General features: G+C 46.9%; 6 protein-coding genes across 6 annotated transcripts; 3 read left to right on the top strand and 3 right to left on the bottom strand.

Annotated features, from left to right (window-relative positions):
• The first annotated feature begins 209 nt into the window (after positions 1-209).
• On the top strand, positions 210-1,766 carry M431DRAFT_514454 (hypothetical protein). The gene is made up of 5 exons (XM_024920240.1): positions 210-398; positions 458-587; positions 673-796; positions 848-1,287; positions 1,342-1,766. The coding sequence occupies exons 1-5, from the start codon at positions 228-230 to the stop codon at positions 1,653-1,655; spliced, it is 1,179 nt and encodes a 392-aa protein (XP_024779555.1). The 5' UTR covers positions 210-227; the 3' UTR covers positions 1,656-1,766.
• Positions 1,767-2,153: 387 nt separating this feature from the next.
• On the bottom strand, positions 2,154-4,003 carry M431DRAFT_5 (hypothetical protein; the record flags this gene model as incomplete). Its single annotated transcript, XM_024917873.1, has 6 exons — positions 2,154-2,319; positions 2,374-2,807; positions 2,862-3,200; positions 3,262-3,368; positions 3,421-3,702; positions 3,757-4,003. 6 exons carry the CDS (start codon positions 4,001-4,003, stop codon positions 2,154-2,156), a joined length of 1,575 nt encoding a protein of 524 aa, XP_024779554.1.
• Positions 4,004-5,308: 1,305 nt separating this feature from the next.
• On the top strand, positions 5,309-6,685 carry M431DRAFT_40927 (hypothetical protein; the record flags this gene model as incomplete). The annotated part of the gene is made up of 1 exon (XM_024914932.1): positions 5,309-6,685. A coding segment is annotated over one exon (1,377 nt), but the record flags the coding sequence as incomplete, so codon positions are not given.
• Positions 6,686-8,343: 1,658 nt separating this feature from the next.
• Positions 8,344-9,528, bottom strand: M431DRAFT_70982 (hypothetical protein; the record flags this gene model as incomplete). The annotated part of the gene is made up of 3 exons (XM_024921843.1): positions 8,344-8,929; positions 9,068-9,349; positions 9,428-9,528. 3 exons carry the CDS (start codon positions 9,526-9,528, stop codon positions 8,344-8,346), a joined length of 969 nt encoding a protein of 322 aa, XP_024779552.1.
• Positions 9,529-10,702: 1,174 nt separating this feature from the next.
• On the top strand, positions 10,703-12,773 carry M431DRAFT_71053 (GMC oxidoreductase; the record flags this gene model as incomplete). Its single annotated transcript, XM_024921852.1, has 5 exons — positions 10,703-11,020; positions 11,079-11,120; positions 11,193-12,546; positions 12,607-12,669; positions 12,727-12,773. 5 exons carry the CDS (start codon positions 10,703-10,705, stop codon positions 12,771-12,773), a joined length of 1,824 nt encoding a protein of 607 aa, XP_024779551.1.
• Positions 12,774-13,265: 492 nt separating this feature from the next.
• Positions 13,266-15,048, bottom strand: M431DRAFT_502101 (hypothetical protein). The gene is made up of 3 exons (XM_024918093.1): positions 14,386-15,048; positions 14,047-14,311; positions 13,266-13,969 (listed from the first exon to the last, which is right to left on the bottom strand). Exons 1-3 carry the CDS (start codon positions 14,807-14,809, stop codon positions 13,519-13,521), a joined length of 1,140 nt encoding a protein of 379 aa, XP_024779550.1. The 5' UTR covers positions 14,810-15,048; the 3' UTR covers positions 13,266-13,518.
• Between the last annotated feature and the right edge of the window lie 245 nt (positions 15,049-15,293).

Raw genomic sequence — 15,293 nt, 5'->3', positions numbered from 1 at the left:
CATACGACCTTTCGGCAACCCCTGTGTTCTCCACCACCGGCTTACAAAAGTTCTCAGGTACCTGAGACGTCACTTAGATAAATGAATGTTGGGATATGACATTACGATAACTTCTTGTATGAGAAACGTGGTTGAAATAGTATTATCAACCCATTTGCCTGCCTGAGAATCCCCTGAAATAATTGCTTCCAACAGAATCTATCGACACTCACAGAGCAACCGCAACAATGGGATCATCCACTCGATCAGTTGATGAGGTTCTCAAGAGCTTGAATTCCATCAAACCAGAGGACTTCGCAGCCGATGGCGATCGAAGCAATGTCCTTTTGGCTGCGTATGCTCTTGTAAGCCGCCTTGAGACGCCCTGGGAGGCTGTTGCAAGGCTGTGTATGAACCAGGCAAGTCCAAGACATCCCAGGCTTCCTTCTACGAGTATTAACGTTGTGCTATTATGAAGCCTGCTCTTGAAGCCAGCTTGAAGGTGGCCAAAGATTTGCAGTTGTTTGAGAAGTGGCATGAGAGAGGTGATGGGCCAGAAAAAAGTGACACCTTGGCGGACTTGGTTCAGTGTGATAAGCAGCTCTTCTGTAAGTCTTTGCACTTGGACAACAAAATTGTACCCTGAGAATGGGAGAAAAAGCCTCAGCACAGAACCGACCTGACATCAAGTAGCTCGTATTCTGCGGCATTTAGCAGTGAACCATGTTCTTCAAGAAGTTTCAGCAAGTGTGTACAAGCCTACGGCCTTCTCTCTGTCTCTCCTCCAGCCCGTCTTCGGGGAGTGGATCAATTATCTGTAAGTTGAGACCCTACTATCGCAAATTACGACGCTAAACCGCTACCACAGGTATGATGCTGCCATTCCTTGTTTCCATCGGATGCCAAAGTATCTCCAGAAAACACGTTACCAGACGCCTATAGACCCTGATGATGGCGTGTTTCAGTATGCCAAAGATTACAAGGGAGATTTGTTCAAATACTACGCAGATCATCCCAAAGAAGGCGCATCTTTCAACCATGTCATGGGAGGTGTCATGGCCAACCAGGCTAGCTGGGTGAACATTATCCCTGCCGAGGCCTTTATCAATGGTTCGGATCCTAGTCAGCCTCTCATTGTTGACGTAGGAGGAAATGTCGGTCATGATATCGAGAAGTTTCGCAAGGAATTTCCAGAGACGGCTGCACGGCTGTATCTGGAGGACAAGCCCGGAGTGATTGCACTGTCAAAGTGCCCTGACCCCGTGAACAAAATTCCTCACGACTTCTTCCAGCCCCAACCGATCAAAGGTGAGCACCATTGTGTGCCTCGGGCAAAACTTTACGGCTGACAAATTATCACAGGTTCCCGTGTCTACTATATGCATGGTGTTCTGCACGACTGGGCCGATGAGCCGGCTCGCAAGATTCTCCAAATGCTCCGGGATGCTCTGAAGCCTGGTTACAGCAAACTTCTGATTCATGATCACATAGTCCCAGAGGTCTCAGCCCACCCGCATGCAACATCATACGACTTGACCATGATGGTTCTGGTTGCAGGGCTAGAAAGGACCGAGAGCGCCTGGCATGCTCTGCTTCAGTCAGCGGGATACAAGGTCATCCGGGTTTGGAGATCACCTCTGGCAGCTCAAGCTATCCTGGAGGCCGAGTTGGCATAAGTTTCTAAAGGATGGATGGACGCACTGCCAATACTGTATACTGCGTCGCATGACTCCTCACGCAGAACGTTATAGTGTATCCTTAGAATACTATAGTCGATAATATAGCGCAAACCAATTTCATCGTCGACTTGCTTCACACTTTAAACTGTGCTAGAAAGAAGTGAATAACAAGTACAATATATCATATCAGTGCCTCCTAAACTTTTCGCCAATAGCTGAGCAAGAGGCGTGCAAAAGAATAGGGGCCGCAAAGTGATTATGCGCATATCATCGCATTGCAAAAGTATTGCAGCAATTGTTTCTGAACCTTGCTGTTCACTTCTGTGCATTTATCCTGTCCAAATTCATTCACTGTGTTGTTTTGTTTCTGTTCACAAATTTCCTCGTAGGTCACTCTGTTATGCTACGGGCAACATAGATTCAATATTTATGATGTCCTGAACGGTCAACTTTATTACGTATATAACAAAGCCATAGCATCCAGCGCGCAAATTCCTAATTTATGACTACTCTAACCCCTTTACTTTCCTTCTTGGGCATTGGAACAAACAAGTCGTAGTCGTATTTCACATCATCGACACTGGTTTCATACAATTTGGTTCGCGGAAAGACACGCAAGGTCAGAGCCACTACTGATAAGAACAAGTTACAGTACGCGAGACTTGAATATGGATAAATTAGTGGCCATTGCATATCTGTGAATGTGGAAACTTACTTCATTCCCAAGCACACCCTGCTGCCCTTGGAAAACGACGTCAAGCTGCTCTCCATTCGGCGCCGTTGAGCTTCCTCTATGTCGAGCCATCGCTCAGGCTTGAATACATTCGAATCGGGGAACACTTCTTCATTGTGGTGATTGATAGCGTTGGACATGCCCATAGGTGTGCCGGATGGAATAACATATTTGACTTCATGGCCGTTGAATTGGCCCTGGTATATCAGATTTTCTTTAGATGCAATTCTGGGTATTCGGGCTGTGACGCCATAGGAAAGTCGCAAGCCTTCGGTAATGACTGCACTAAGGTATGGCAGATTTTCAAGAGCAACCCATGTTAGGTTGATGGCATCTGCATCTTGTAATTCTTTTGTCAACCGCTCTAAGGTTTCAGGCTGATTCAGGAGGTAAAAAGTGATTACAGTTAGAGTCCACTATGCGAATGTTAGAACTTTGGACTATGTCTGGCCTTGAGCTATCAGTCTTACCGCAGTCGTCTCAGTACCGGCCGAGATCATGGAGAAGCCTTCGCCACCTAGTCGGTAGTCCGTTTTCTCTTCATCTGGCAAAGAAGAGCCGAGTATCGCCGCAAAAATACTCCCACGATCCTGTAGTTTGCCAGACTCGTGCTCTTGTTTAGCTTTGCGTATGCGAGCAGGCATTCTCTCATTCGACTCTGCCAACATTTTTGCGATATCCTCTCTCATCAATTTGGCAAACAGCGGAGCAATATTGGTGAGAATCTTCAGAGGCGGGAAAAAACGGAAAACGTACGTAGTTCCGAGAATCGCTCCCAAAGGTTCCCTGAAATTTGGATACCAAGTTTCCTTCAAATAATTCTTTCAGCACGAGTTGATATATATCTCTTCCAATGAGAATCATTCTTACCTGCGATATAAATCCAAAAGGCTCTCCAAAGCAGTAGCCCGAAATGACATCTGAAGTGAAACAGCTGTAGGATGTGGTCACGTCCAGTGGATCTCCATTTTGTTCCCCTTTTACTGTTAGAAGCTGTCTCGGAATCTTGTTCTTTGTCATATGACCTACCTAAACGTATCATCTTGTCACATAGCTGGTCGACAAGCTCCCTGATATTGGATTCAAGCTTCAAAATTTGTGCTCGTGAGAAAAACTTGTTCATCGCGCTCCGTCTGATCCGATGATGATCGTGATCCAGGGTGGCGAACATAGACGAAACGATTGGCCCAGCGACAAAGTTCAAAAAGTGTTGCTGTTTATCACGCTTGCGACCTCCGCCGGCATAGATCTCATCAACAAACGCAATGTCATCAAAGTGCAGCTCCTCGGGATTAATGCGCACAACAGGACCTAGTTGACAACATCAGCCATGGCTACTGGCGTTTCCACACCATATCATTTTACCATAAATCTCATGCATTCGTTTAATCTCGTGCGTGTACCTCCCATGTAGAATTAGATCATACCAGGCTTCATAGAGGAACGTCGCAGCTGCAAGCTTCGGACCAGGTATGTGGCTCAGAGGATGAAAGGGTGAAATATTATATAACGCCCAGAGTATATAATACGCTATCCACAGACCAGCAAGACCTATGAGATTCGTCTGTGTAAGAAATCCATTAAGGATGCCCAATACAGCTGGGACACCCATCTTAGAATGTAGATGAGTTCAATGTGTTGGAGGTTGTCATTGACGTTTCGAGAGTTTAATATGTTTCTCAGACGCTGAGGTTGGTTGTTAGATACACACTAACCATTTCCGATTGTCAGCAGGTTCTGCGATTTTTGTATACTAGTAGCAGCTACTGTAATACTTTATGGGGGATATGTTCCGCTAGCCAGCGAAGTCTCCGATAAAGGCGCCTTTTGTCTTACCTCCTTGTACCAATGCAAGTTGATCCAACAGGCACTGAGTTGTCACTGTGTATTTGCTTAACTATGGCACTGTTTTGGAATTGTTTGTTAGAGACAGCATTACTTTTTATTAGTTAACCAGGTTAGTAAATAACAAACTGTTTACAACTACTTTATTATACACCACTAAAAAATATATAATCATTATATTTTCCAATAATCACTATAAATAAGTATATATATATATATATAATATTGAAATTGGAGTTTTCTTAATATTTTAATATTTATATATAACTACGCTATGTACTTAGTTTATTGTAAATTCCATTGCTGAATTTATTGATAATGTAAATAAAAGTATTATATATAAACTTCCAAAAGCTTCGTGAAGGTAATTGATTTAGAATTTAATTTTATTAACATATTATATCTTTAATAGTTAACGAGTTATTTTATAGGGTATTTATTAACCTTGGATTATTTATTTTTGTGATCATGAGGTATACAGGGTAAGCTAAAGTTGTCAATGCAATGCGGGATGAATGTGGGTCTGAAATAACACGTTACTTTATCGTGGGGGTGGATTCTGCATTAGACATGGATGACGAGCTCCACAAGAACGACAACGGCCCGTCCTGCATGGGTAGCCAAACTTGCATGGATCGTTAACCCTGCAAGCTGCAGCAAGGGTATATTCAGCCCCCTGTCATGCATCGTCAAAGTTACAGTACTCGACTCAAGATAGCATGACTCCTTTGGCCGGATTACGAATGTTGCCGAGCCGGCAATAAGCACATCATCATCATCACGAATTCTGAGCCAATCTTGCCCATGTTCTCTCCCGCCCTTTCCTCCTCCCTGGTCATTGGTGGTTCGACTGGTCTAGGCTGACATCCATCACACCGCACTGCTGCTTAGAAGACGATAAGCCCCCGAAGTGTCCGGATGCTGTTCGTCGACTCGAATTGTTCTGAAATAGCGAGACGATCTGTCCTTGACCTACCACAATTCCATGGGTCACTAAATACGGATAATGAGACTAACAGAGGCATACGTCAAGGCGGCACTGCAAGGTGCTACGCCTGCGGCTGTGTGCCTAGTCGCCGCTTTGGCATTATTATCCGTCATTCTTTACCGGCTTTATTTTCATCCTCTCAAACACATTCCTGGCCCGCTGTTAGCAAGGACATCTTCAATTTTCCTCTATGTGATCAGCTACCTGGGCCTCGAAGCCCGTGTCCTTCGCCATTATCACAAAGTTTATGATACAAAAGTGCTACGAGTAGCACCAAACTCAGTTTCTGTATCTGATGGCGCTTCTATTCACACTATTTATGTGGCTGGGGGTGGGTTTGCGAAGGATGCCAGATACGCCAACTTCAACATGGGACCTGTAACTACCATTTTTTCGAGCCTGGACACCGATTATCGTGACTTGCGCGCCAAGGCTGTTGCGCCCCTTTTCTCAACAGCTCGTCTTCGCACTGCTTCTTTACATGGAGGTGTTATCCATGAATGTGTCTCAGAGTTTGTCACCCAGCTCGCTAGTCTCAAAGCCGACTGCAAGACGAACCATGCCAAGTTGGATATCCTAGACCAGTGCGCCCGTCTCTCTCTGGACGTTGTGACTGGCTATCTGCTGAACGAGCCGTACGGTGGTCTGGCCGAGCACCAGCAACTTCCCATGGAGAAGCGGCGGGATGCCAAGCTCAGCATAAACCCATTCATATTCGCCATTGTGGGGTTTTCGCGCTTCTCGTTGCTTCCAAACTGGCTTTTCAAATTCATGTACTCTCTCTACAGCCGCTTTAGCTTCAGCGAGGAAGTGGGCAGATGTTTTGCCAGCATGGACTCGTTTGCGCGTCGTCTAGTCAGCCAGACTCTTGAAGTCGATCCCGCCAAAAGGCAAGACTCGTACCAAACTCGACTTTTGGCAGCGGGAATTACACCTTCGGAGACCGAAGTTCAGTGCCAGGCCGTCGTATTCGCCGGTTCTGACTCCACAGCCGTTAAGTTGGCCACAATTCTGTTTCATTTGGTGCAGAATCAGGACTGCCTGCGCCGACTGAAGGAAGAACTGCAGGCGGCAGAGACTGAAGACGAAGGCTTAGCCCTGCAAGAACAGCCATACCTACTTGCTGTCATCAAGGAAGGCTTGCGAGTGGGTATGGCTAATCCAACTCGCATGACACGAGTTGTTCCCGCCAAGGGCATGTTAGTCGGAGATGTCTACATCCCACCAGGTACTATTGTTGGAGTTGCGCCGTATATTGTGCACCATGATCCAGCTGTATTTCCAGATCCATTTGCATTCAGGCCTGAGAGATGGCTCGAGGGTGGTAGGGACAATGGGTTGAAGAGACCCAATATGGACAGGAGCTTACTGATGTTTGGAGCTGGTTTGCGAGCATGTATAGGAAGAAACCTGGCGCAGAAACAGTTGACGGAGACGATTAAGGCCGTTGTGAAAAGTAGTGTGCTTGAAGGTTCGCGGACTTGTGAGACGCGTATTGAGCTTGTGGAGTGGTTTAACGCCGAAATTAAGGGGCATACGCTAGACATTGAGTGGCCTTGATACTACAATATGTATAGCATGAATTACTGAAATCCCCCTACCTAAATGTAACATTGAACCGCTGGGAACAGCTACTTAGGCGGGTGATGGTATAGTATACTACGTAGATTTAGGGGTTAATAGCAGTTGCCTTTAACGAACAAATTTTATACAACGTGGATTACAAAGTGAAGATCTACTGTATACACAAGGGAATACTTCATAGTTTACCAAAGACTTTTATTATGTTATGTATACTCTCAACTAAGTCAATTATAATATATATAATAAATATATCCAAGAAGCATCTTATACAACATATAACGTTATAAATTCCTAAATTTTAATATTATTATTTAAAAATTATAACGGGTTGTTTAGTAAGAAAAATATTTACTTTAGGCTAAGTGGTGCAGTTTCGTATTTAACCTGTGAGACAACGGCAAGTCTTGCAGCACGGCGCGGCACGGAATTACTGCGCACAACGCGGTAATACGAAGAGAAAAAAAAAATGTTTATGAATGAGGCGCAGCTTGTGAATGTAGAAACACCTTGCGGCTGACTGCAAGGTAGACAAGACAACTGCTACATTAACTGTGGAGCCGGAACTTCTGCCATAATAGGTAAAGTGCATCAGAATGTCACTTGGGCATTGCAACCTCAAGGGCAGGGCTAGCGAGTATGACGTAGTAAATCGTGATTGGACTGGTGGAAACACAGGACGGGAAGAAGGATCAACTGATCAAGTAATCAGAGTCTCTTCGCTTTCAACTGTCAACTCGAGTACCACTGGTATATCATATGTCATTTCCATCATGATCCTATACAACGTCTCGTGATGACGCTCACCGCCGGCTTGATGCTTCAGATCCGCGGACTTCAGTAGATCTTGTGGTTCTAGAATCATCACAGCTATTACTAATGCGAGTCATGCATTACATCGAGGAGTTAGCAGCCACATTATCTCCGCCATGACTAGGAAGTCAGGCAATGCACTGTTAGTGCCCTCCTTTAACTTGGGCCGCAATGTGTCTGCACTACTGCAGGTAGTCCTGTTAACGAGGAAAGTGTCGATGTGTTTATCTCAAGTAGCTGTGCAGGATACAACTCAATGAATATCATTTCTCTCTTTGGCACACAGATTTGGTGCAAGCCGCGTTTATCGCAACAGGTCAACTTGTTTCACCAACCCTGATCATTATCTCCTCACTGCATACGCTGATTTGCCAAATATTGCGAATATTGATAATGAGATTATGAAGTGTTTTGTAATAGATTTGACATAGAGAAAATTGGTCTCTTCCAACGCCGCCATGTCCACATCCATGTTGGTTTGCAAACAGGCACGCTTAGATCGCTTCTTCTGAAGCCCCAGACTCTTGTCCTCCAGTATTGTACTTTCGAGCGCCCTGTAGCACAGTGCCACCATCTCGCATAGACTCATGCCAAAGATACAAGCCTCTAGTGAACCTTTGAAAGCATCCTCTCAAGTGTCTACTCCAAAGATAGAAGGCAATTGAATGTTGAATTTACTATGTCATCACTAATAAACAACTCCTCTTCAGGTGTTCATTGTGTGTTTATGGCTTAACATGTTCTAGCTCTTTACAAAACAACCACCGAGTGGCTTTGCCCAGGTCCTTTGCTTCCCAATTGTTCAATCGAGCCGGGTAAAGTGGCAATTTGTCACCCAGGGAGTCGTCGTGTGCGATAAGAACGAAAATATTGCCGGCAGCGTCTAGTTCCTGAATCTTGGCGACAGTGTCCACGGCTGCATCATGATCAGGGAACAAGGGCCCACGGGCCACTTCGAAAAAGGGCTCTTGGAGACTCTTCTTCCATTTACCCAGTTGCGTTAGCAGATCTCCTGGACAACCGCCGTAGCTGCTCAGATACTGTGATCCTGAAGATGTCGGCTGGGGAAGAGTAAGATACTGCGATGGCCGTAGCACACCTGGGTGATGGCACGCATCGGCACCCATGAAAACAAAGGACGGTGGATCGACAGTCGTGCGTGCCAGAGCACACATGTGTCCGGTAGCATGACCTGGGGCATTAAGGAGGTAGAAAGACCCATCGCCGAAATAGTCGAATGCATCAAAACGGCCAACTCGCAGCCCTGTGTTGTCGAAACTGATCTCGCGTACAACCCGGCCAGCAGCATCGCTGTCGAGCACAACACTGTCGGGATTAGACGGGTAACCCGGCCATGAGCTTGCCTTGACGCCGGGCCCGACAATGAGCTGTGTGCTGGGTGGAAACCGTGACGGATCCCCCGCGTGGTCAAAGTGGCTATGAGACCACACAATTGCCTCAATGTCAGAGCTACGAATACCCAGGCCGCTGTCGTCGTCATCAAGCAAGGACGCAATGTCCTTGTCGCCAGTTGAAACCGTCGTAGTAGCCTTGACGAGCTTCACTATATTGGGCGCATAGTTCTCCCAGTCGGTACGCACCCCAAGATCAAAGATGATGTGTCGGTTGCCGTGAGACACAAGAAAGCAGTAAACGGGCGCATTGGGTCCCTCGAAGCCTTCTAAAATTGGCTCCCAGAATACCCCCGGCTTCAGGTACAGGCGTGTATTGCTGTGTGTTGTGCATGTGCGATTAGATGGTTGTACGACTCAAGTCTAAAATCTTGACCAAAGGATAGAATTCACGTACGTATCAAGAACCCTTACATCCACGATACTCGAGGATGTTGGGACCTTGACATCAAGCGGAGACGAGGCGCCAGCCAGATGTGACTGCTCTGAAGAGTCCATGTATGCGGGGAGGCCGTAGTTTCAGCAGGAGCTGATCAAGAGCAATGCTAATTGAAGGTGGGTGGAAAAATCGGCTGATGTGACGGGGTTAGGCGAAAAGTAGAGAACCAAAGGTATTGTACTTCGCAGGAGTGTCTTTCGAGAGTGGCCTGCTTGTCCTTTAGCATTGGGTCATATATTACCTAGAGTATTATGAGGCCGAATTGGTAAATAATGCATGGATGAGAACCGGGGCTCTTTACAAGGGTAGTGAGCAAGGCTCTATTGATTTCAAATATCTCGTTCATGGGACAAGATGAAGTGGAGAAATACATCGCATATTATAATATAATAATATCAAGAGATTATTTGGTGAAAATAATTGTAAAAGATTTGGTATCCTTGTATTGTTCAATGTATTATTGGCCAATATAATTTAGTATTACTTATTTTTGTTCTTAATTTTTTAAAATATTATGTAAATATTAAGGAAAATAAAGCATTAAAAAAATAAATTTGTAATTAGTCAATTATTTTTATAAATTATTATTATAAAGCGACCTTATGAATATCAGTTAATATAAACAAAGCTTGGATAATAGTATAATATACAGTATAGAGGTAGATGACCCAGGACCGTGGTGCCGTTTCCCGCCCCCAAGTGTTCCATGCCTATCGCAGCCTTGTTGAAGATACATGTACCACGGACAAATCGGCATAACCGATCCTCTTGCTTACGCTGTGAGGCCGAGCAAACTCCCAGGTATGTTGGCTAAACAAAGACAGTGGTTCTCGTCTAGTAGCGTACTGCACTACACCTTGAATCAGACCCTTGACTTTTTTCACCCAGCTCATCCTTCAAGTCCTTGACTTTGCCCACCCATCTCCTCCCTCATGTCCTTGGACTATTCTCACCCATCTCATCCTTCAGACAACATGGCTGCCTCCCTGCTAGGAGTCAGCTTACAGGACAAGGTCAAGCCTCCTTTCAGCTGATCCTTTCAGCTGAAAGGATGGGCAACCATCGTCGTCCAAAAAATAACTCGGGCTGTTGATACAGACGATGAGGACTATTAAAGGGGGTTGTCTGCTCAACATCACTTCCTTTGAATCTGCAGCTTCGAGCCGCGTCTTCGTGTTATTTACTACTTCATTGAGCATATTTTCCTCTGCTCTTCACCGACAACTTTGAATCATGGCCAAATCGAAAGCTCTCGCCGTCCTGGCGGCCATCTCCAGATGCGGGCTTGTTATTGCAGCTCCTCTGGAGACGGCTCCGGATCTTACTTTTGACTACGTCGTCGTTGGTGGCGGGCCTGGTGGATTGACTGTTGCCACTCGGCTGTCTGAGGACCCAAACGTCTCAGTTGCCATTATTGAAGCTGGCACCTGGTCTCAGTCAGTGACGGGTAACCAGAGCCAGGTCCCTGCGTACGATTTCTTCTACAATGGGAAATCAGCCAATGACACGAATCCCTTGGTTGAATGGGACTTTGTCACGTCGCCACAGGCCGTATGTTGCCCGACTGTTACCGCGTCACAGTTGCTGAGTTATTAACTGGCTGTTTTAGGGAATCAATGGGCAATCCGTCCACTATACCCGCGCAAAGTCGGTAAGCAAAACTATACCATGACATTCACACTGTTGGGCTTCGTGAGAAGAGAGCTAACAAACAATGTGTCAGCTCGGAGGGTGCACGAACTTGAACTACATGGGCTATACGCAGACTGCCAAGGGGGCCCTCCAAAAGTGGGCGGACACCGTGGGAGATTCGTCATACGCCTGGGAAACGGCATCGAAATACTACAAGAAGAGTCTGAACTTTACTGGGGCGATCGAAAATCGTGATCTGAGAAATGTCACGACATCTGAATCCCCTGGCTCGATCTCTGTCGACGGACCTTTGCACGTATCATATGCTTCATGGGCGCAAAGCTTCAGCACATGGGTGGCCTTGGCCATGGATTCGGAGGGTATCCCCTCAACCGACGCCTTTATCAACGGCAACTTGAACGGTTCTTCGTGGCTGACTTCGACAATCAACCCCACCAACGGCCACAGAGAGTCGGCAGCGACGGCTTATCTCCAGCCCGTGTTGAGTCGCCAAAACCTGAAGGTCTTCGACCTCACCCTTGGCGAACGTATCCTCTTCGACGCCAACAAGACCGCAGTAGGTGTGCAAGTCACCACAGGAAACCAAACATATACTCTTAATGCGAAACGAGAGGTCATTGTATCCGGTGGCACGTTCATGTCGCCGCAGTTGCTGCAAGTATCAGGCGTCGGACCAGCGGACCTGCTGAAGAAGCACAACATCCCCGTTGTGGCAGACCGACCAGGTGTTGGTCAGAACATGGGTGATCACGTCTTTTTCGGCATTGCGTATCGTGTTAACCTCGAAACTGCGACCTCGCTAGAGGACCCTGCCACCATGCTGCAAGCCGAGGATCAGTTTAACCGCGACGGTACTGGACCACTGTCCAGCCCGGGAGGTGACTACGCTGGATACGAAAAGATCCCACAGTCTCTGCGCAGCTCGTTCTCAGCCGCGACTCTCGAGGAACTAGCTGAAGTTCCTGCCGACTGGCCCGAGATGCAGTACCTGACCCTGCCTACCTTTGTCGGAGATTTCGAATCAGCCACTGCTGCTTCTCCGGATGACGGCTTCAAGTATGCAACTCTACTGGCAACCCTGATTGCTCCATCTTCGCTGGGCAACGTGACCATTGCTTCGCCAAACATGTCTGATAAGCCGATCATCAACCCCAACTGGCTTACAACGCAGCGGGATATCGAGCTGGTTGTTGCTGGATTCAAGCGTATACGACAGATTTTGGAGGCTCCTGTTATGGGCAACATTACCATTGGCCCAGAATACTACCCAGGCTCCGCGGTACAGACTGACGATGAGATTCACGCTCAAGTCCAAACCAGTTTCAATACTATGTACCACGCCAGCGCCTCATGCAGGATGGGCAAGTCTAGCGACCCGGACGCAGTGGTGGATACCCACGCCCGTGTGTACGGAGTGAAGAACTGTGAGTATTGTCCTTTGAAGCTTGAGATTATTAAACACTGACAGTGGGGAATATCTGCAGTGCGCGTTGTTGATGCCTCGGCTTTCCCGTTCGTCCTTCCTGGACTCCCGCAAGCCTCAGTCTGTAAGTGTCGACATGCTCAATGAACCCAATGCAAGTCCTTAGCTAACCTTGACACAGATATGTTGGCTGAGAAGATTGCCGATGACATCAAGAATGGCAACTGAGAGGAGTCTGGGTTGGCGGCTTCGGCGTCTCTTTTATCCCCTTCGTATATTTGCCTAATATTTATGTAGCATTACTTCATCTTTAGATATGTGACGTAGAGTAATATGAAGATTCAGATCGCTTGTAGTATGCGCTGTTTAATGTTCTCGCAGTGATGCCTGGTTGAAATGAGGATTGTGAAACTCTCAAGTATCTTCGTTTTGACATGTACCAATCAATCCTCGCTTGTTGAGTGACACTATTCCGTGTGATGCGACTTTGCGAGAATATATGGTTGATCCAATCCAGAGAAAAAGAAAGGGAAGAACGGAAGCTGATCAGATATGGTTCAGATCCAATGGTTTTTAGATGAAGATATGGCTAGAATTGTTCTTGGGGGTTGAAAGGGGTTATCTATGTGGAAGAAACTCGAGATTCACGATCTTGGAAAGAAACAGTCTCAACACTTAGGCTGTGAATCTTTATGAGCTGGAGAGGTTCAAGAGCAGTAGTAGCGACATTGGACACAAAGCCATCATGTATTTCTATTCTAGTACACGGTCTGGTATACTATAGCCTCCTACATTCTAGCAACCATCATATGCTCTCACCAGAAAATGGTGGGACCTCATATATGCGTCCAATACGCCCCATCAGTACTTATTGGGGTGCCGCTACAAACTCTCTGTGTATATCGTGAAAGTAATCTCGAGGAGACGCCCACTATCGGCGGCTACGCCTCCAATTCACACTGATTCAGAGGGTTTATATGGACGTTGGCTGGTTTGCATTCGGGAATTTCATGGCATTTGTACGCCCGATCAAGAACGACTTGCCAGTGACGTTGGGGTCCGCCGGGATGAAGTTGTGCGGGAAACCAGGGTTGAAGGGGTGGACGCTCTCAAGGTACTCGATTTGCGCTGGAGTAAGTTTGATGCTCAGCGCTTGGATGTTGTCCTGGAGGTGTTGGACTTTGCGGCCACCAACAATAGGGAAAACGTTGGACGCCTTGGACAAGACGTAGGCGAGGGCGATAGATGTGACCGACTCGGTGCCGTGCTCGGCAGCAACTTTGGCCAGCGCCTCGCTTACCTTGACCTCATCCGCATTCTGGTGGGCAGGCTTTCCTGCGAAGCTGCGAAGCGCCTCGCCTGACTTCTGGCGTCTCTCAAGCTCAGCCTTGGACTGGAACTTACCGCCGCTAAGGACATCCCATCTATTTTGAGGAGCCGACGCGTTAGCAGCAAGTCATCCAATGTTCTTGTCTTTACAGGGTTCAAAGGGGACACTCACGGTGCAAGCGCCATGCCGAATTGGCGAGCCATGGGAATAATATCCCGTTCGAAGTCTCGGTGCAATAGATTCCAACGGCCCTGATAGATACTGAAAGGTGTCTTTCCGTGGTCGATGGCGTAGGTGTTTGCGGCAGCAACTATCCAAGCAGGGGTATCCGATGCGCCAAGATACAGAACTTTGCCTTGCTGAACAAGAACGTGAAGAGAATCCATAAGTTCTTTGATGGATGTGGTGTAGTCCCAGTAGTGAACGTAGTAAATGTCTAATACGTAGTGAATATAAGCTCCGGTTTCTCATGATGGTTACGGACAGGATTCGGACGGTCAAACCACTTACCAATATAATCAGTCTGCAATTTTTTCAGCGAATCACGCACACTGACGTGAATACTGTGGCGAGAGTTGCCGGCGAAGTTGGCAGATGGGACTCCAGTGCCTTGAGCGTGGCTGCGATAGTCCATGCTGAATTTGGTTGCCAGGACCACAGAATCGCGATTCTTACGGGCTGTCAGCCATTCACCGATCCACGTCTCAGACTGTTCGTTCTGGTAGTTATTGGCAGTGTCGATGAAGTTACCACCGGCCGCGTAGAAGGCGTCGAGAAGCTTGAAGGCGGCGTCCTTGTCCATAGAGCCCATCATACCGGCCCAGGCGTCGCCAATGGACATGCCGCCTAGCTGCAATGGGGAGACTCGGACGCCTGCGGCAGAAGAGAGGACGCGGAGGCGGCCGAGCTCGGTGGGAGGGGTTGGTTCAGCCATGATTGAAAGTTGTTGTGACGGTGGTGGTGATGATGCTGGTGAAGAACAAGGCGACTTCTTGTTGTTGCCAACCGAAAACACTGATGTCTCGTGAGACTGGAGAATCTGTTGAGATAACCACGACGGGAAAGAGAACGGTAAATATTCCTTCTTATCCTTGAGTCTTGAAGAATGAGTTGCTTCTTCAAGGGAGGAATCTGAGTTGGAAGCCACTAGGCAAGATGATATATATAGCTTTTGCAAGAGTTAGTATGTAAGGCGTGGATAAGACAGACGGCCTTATGAATTAACTCCGACTGATGGATGGACAACCAATGCAACAAACGAGTCATAGTGTGGTATTTGGGGGGTTGTATACATTGTGGGTACGTGTGATAACGCAATCCGTGATGTAATGCAAAAGGGTTGTCACAAGATCAATGCTACAACGCAACCTTCTGTAGTATTTTGAGATTGTCCCCTAGGAATAACTTGCATAAGTATA

The sequence above is a fragment of the Trichoderma harzianum genome (genome assembly GCF_003025095.1).
Source record: "Trichoderma harzianum CBS 226.95 unplaced genomic scaffold M431scaffold_1, whole genome shotgun sequence".
Classification (NCBI taxonomy): Eukaryota; Fungi; Ascomycota; class Sordariomycetes; order Hypocreales; family Hypocreaceae; genus Trichoderma; species Trichoderma harzianum.
This window is presented reverse-complemented; position numbering and strand designations above follow the sequence as displayed.

What these genes read in the sequence shown, in the direction of transcription:
- M431DRAFT_514454 (XM_024920240.1), top strand. Translation starts at nt 228, where the DNA reads ATGGGATCATCCACTCGATCAGTTGATGAGGTTCTCAAGAGCTTGAAT. An exon ending in GTGTGATAAGCAGCTCTTCT is followed by an intron (nt 588 to 672) that starts GTAAGTCTTTGC and finishes GACATCAAGTAG; the next exon opens with CTCGTATTCTGCGGCATTTA. An exon ending in GGGGAGTGGATCAATTATCT is followed by an intron (nt 797 to 847) that starts GTAAGTTGAGAC and finishes CCGCTACCACAG; the next exon opens with GTATGATGCTGCCATTCCTT.
- M431DRAFT_502101 (XM_024918093.1), bottom strand. Translation starts at nt 14,809, where the DNA reads ATGGCTGAACCAACCCCTCCCACCGAGCTCGGCCGCCTCCGCGTCCTC. An exon ending in ATTGCAGACTGATTATATTG is followed by an intron (nt 14,312 to 14,385) that starts GTAAGTGGTTTG and finishes ACTACGTATTAG; the next exon opens with ACATTTACTACGTTCACTAC. An exon ending in TTCGGCATGGCGCTTGCACC is followed by an intron (nt 13,970 to 14,046) that starts GTGAGTGTCCCC and finishes TCCTCAAAATAG; the next exon opens with ATGGGATGTCCTTAGCGGCG.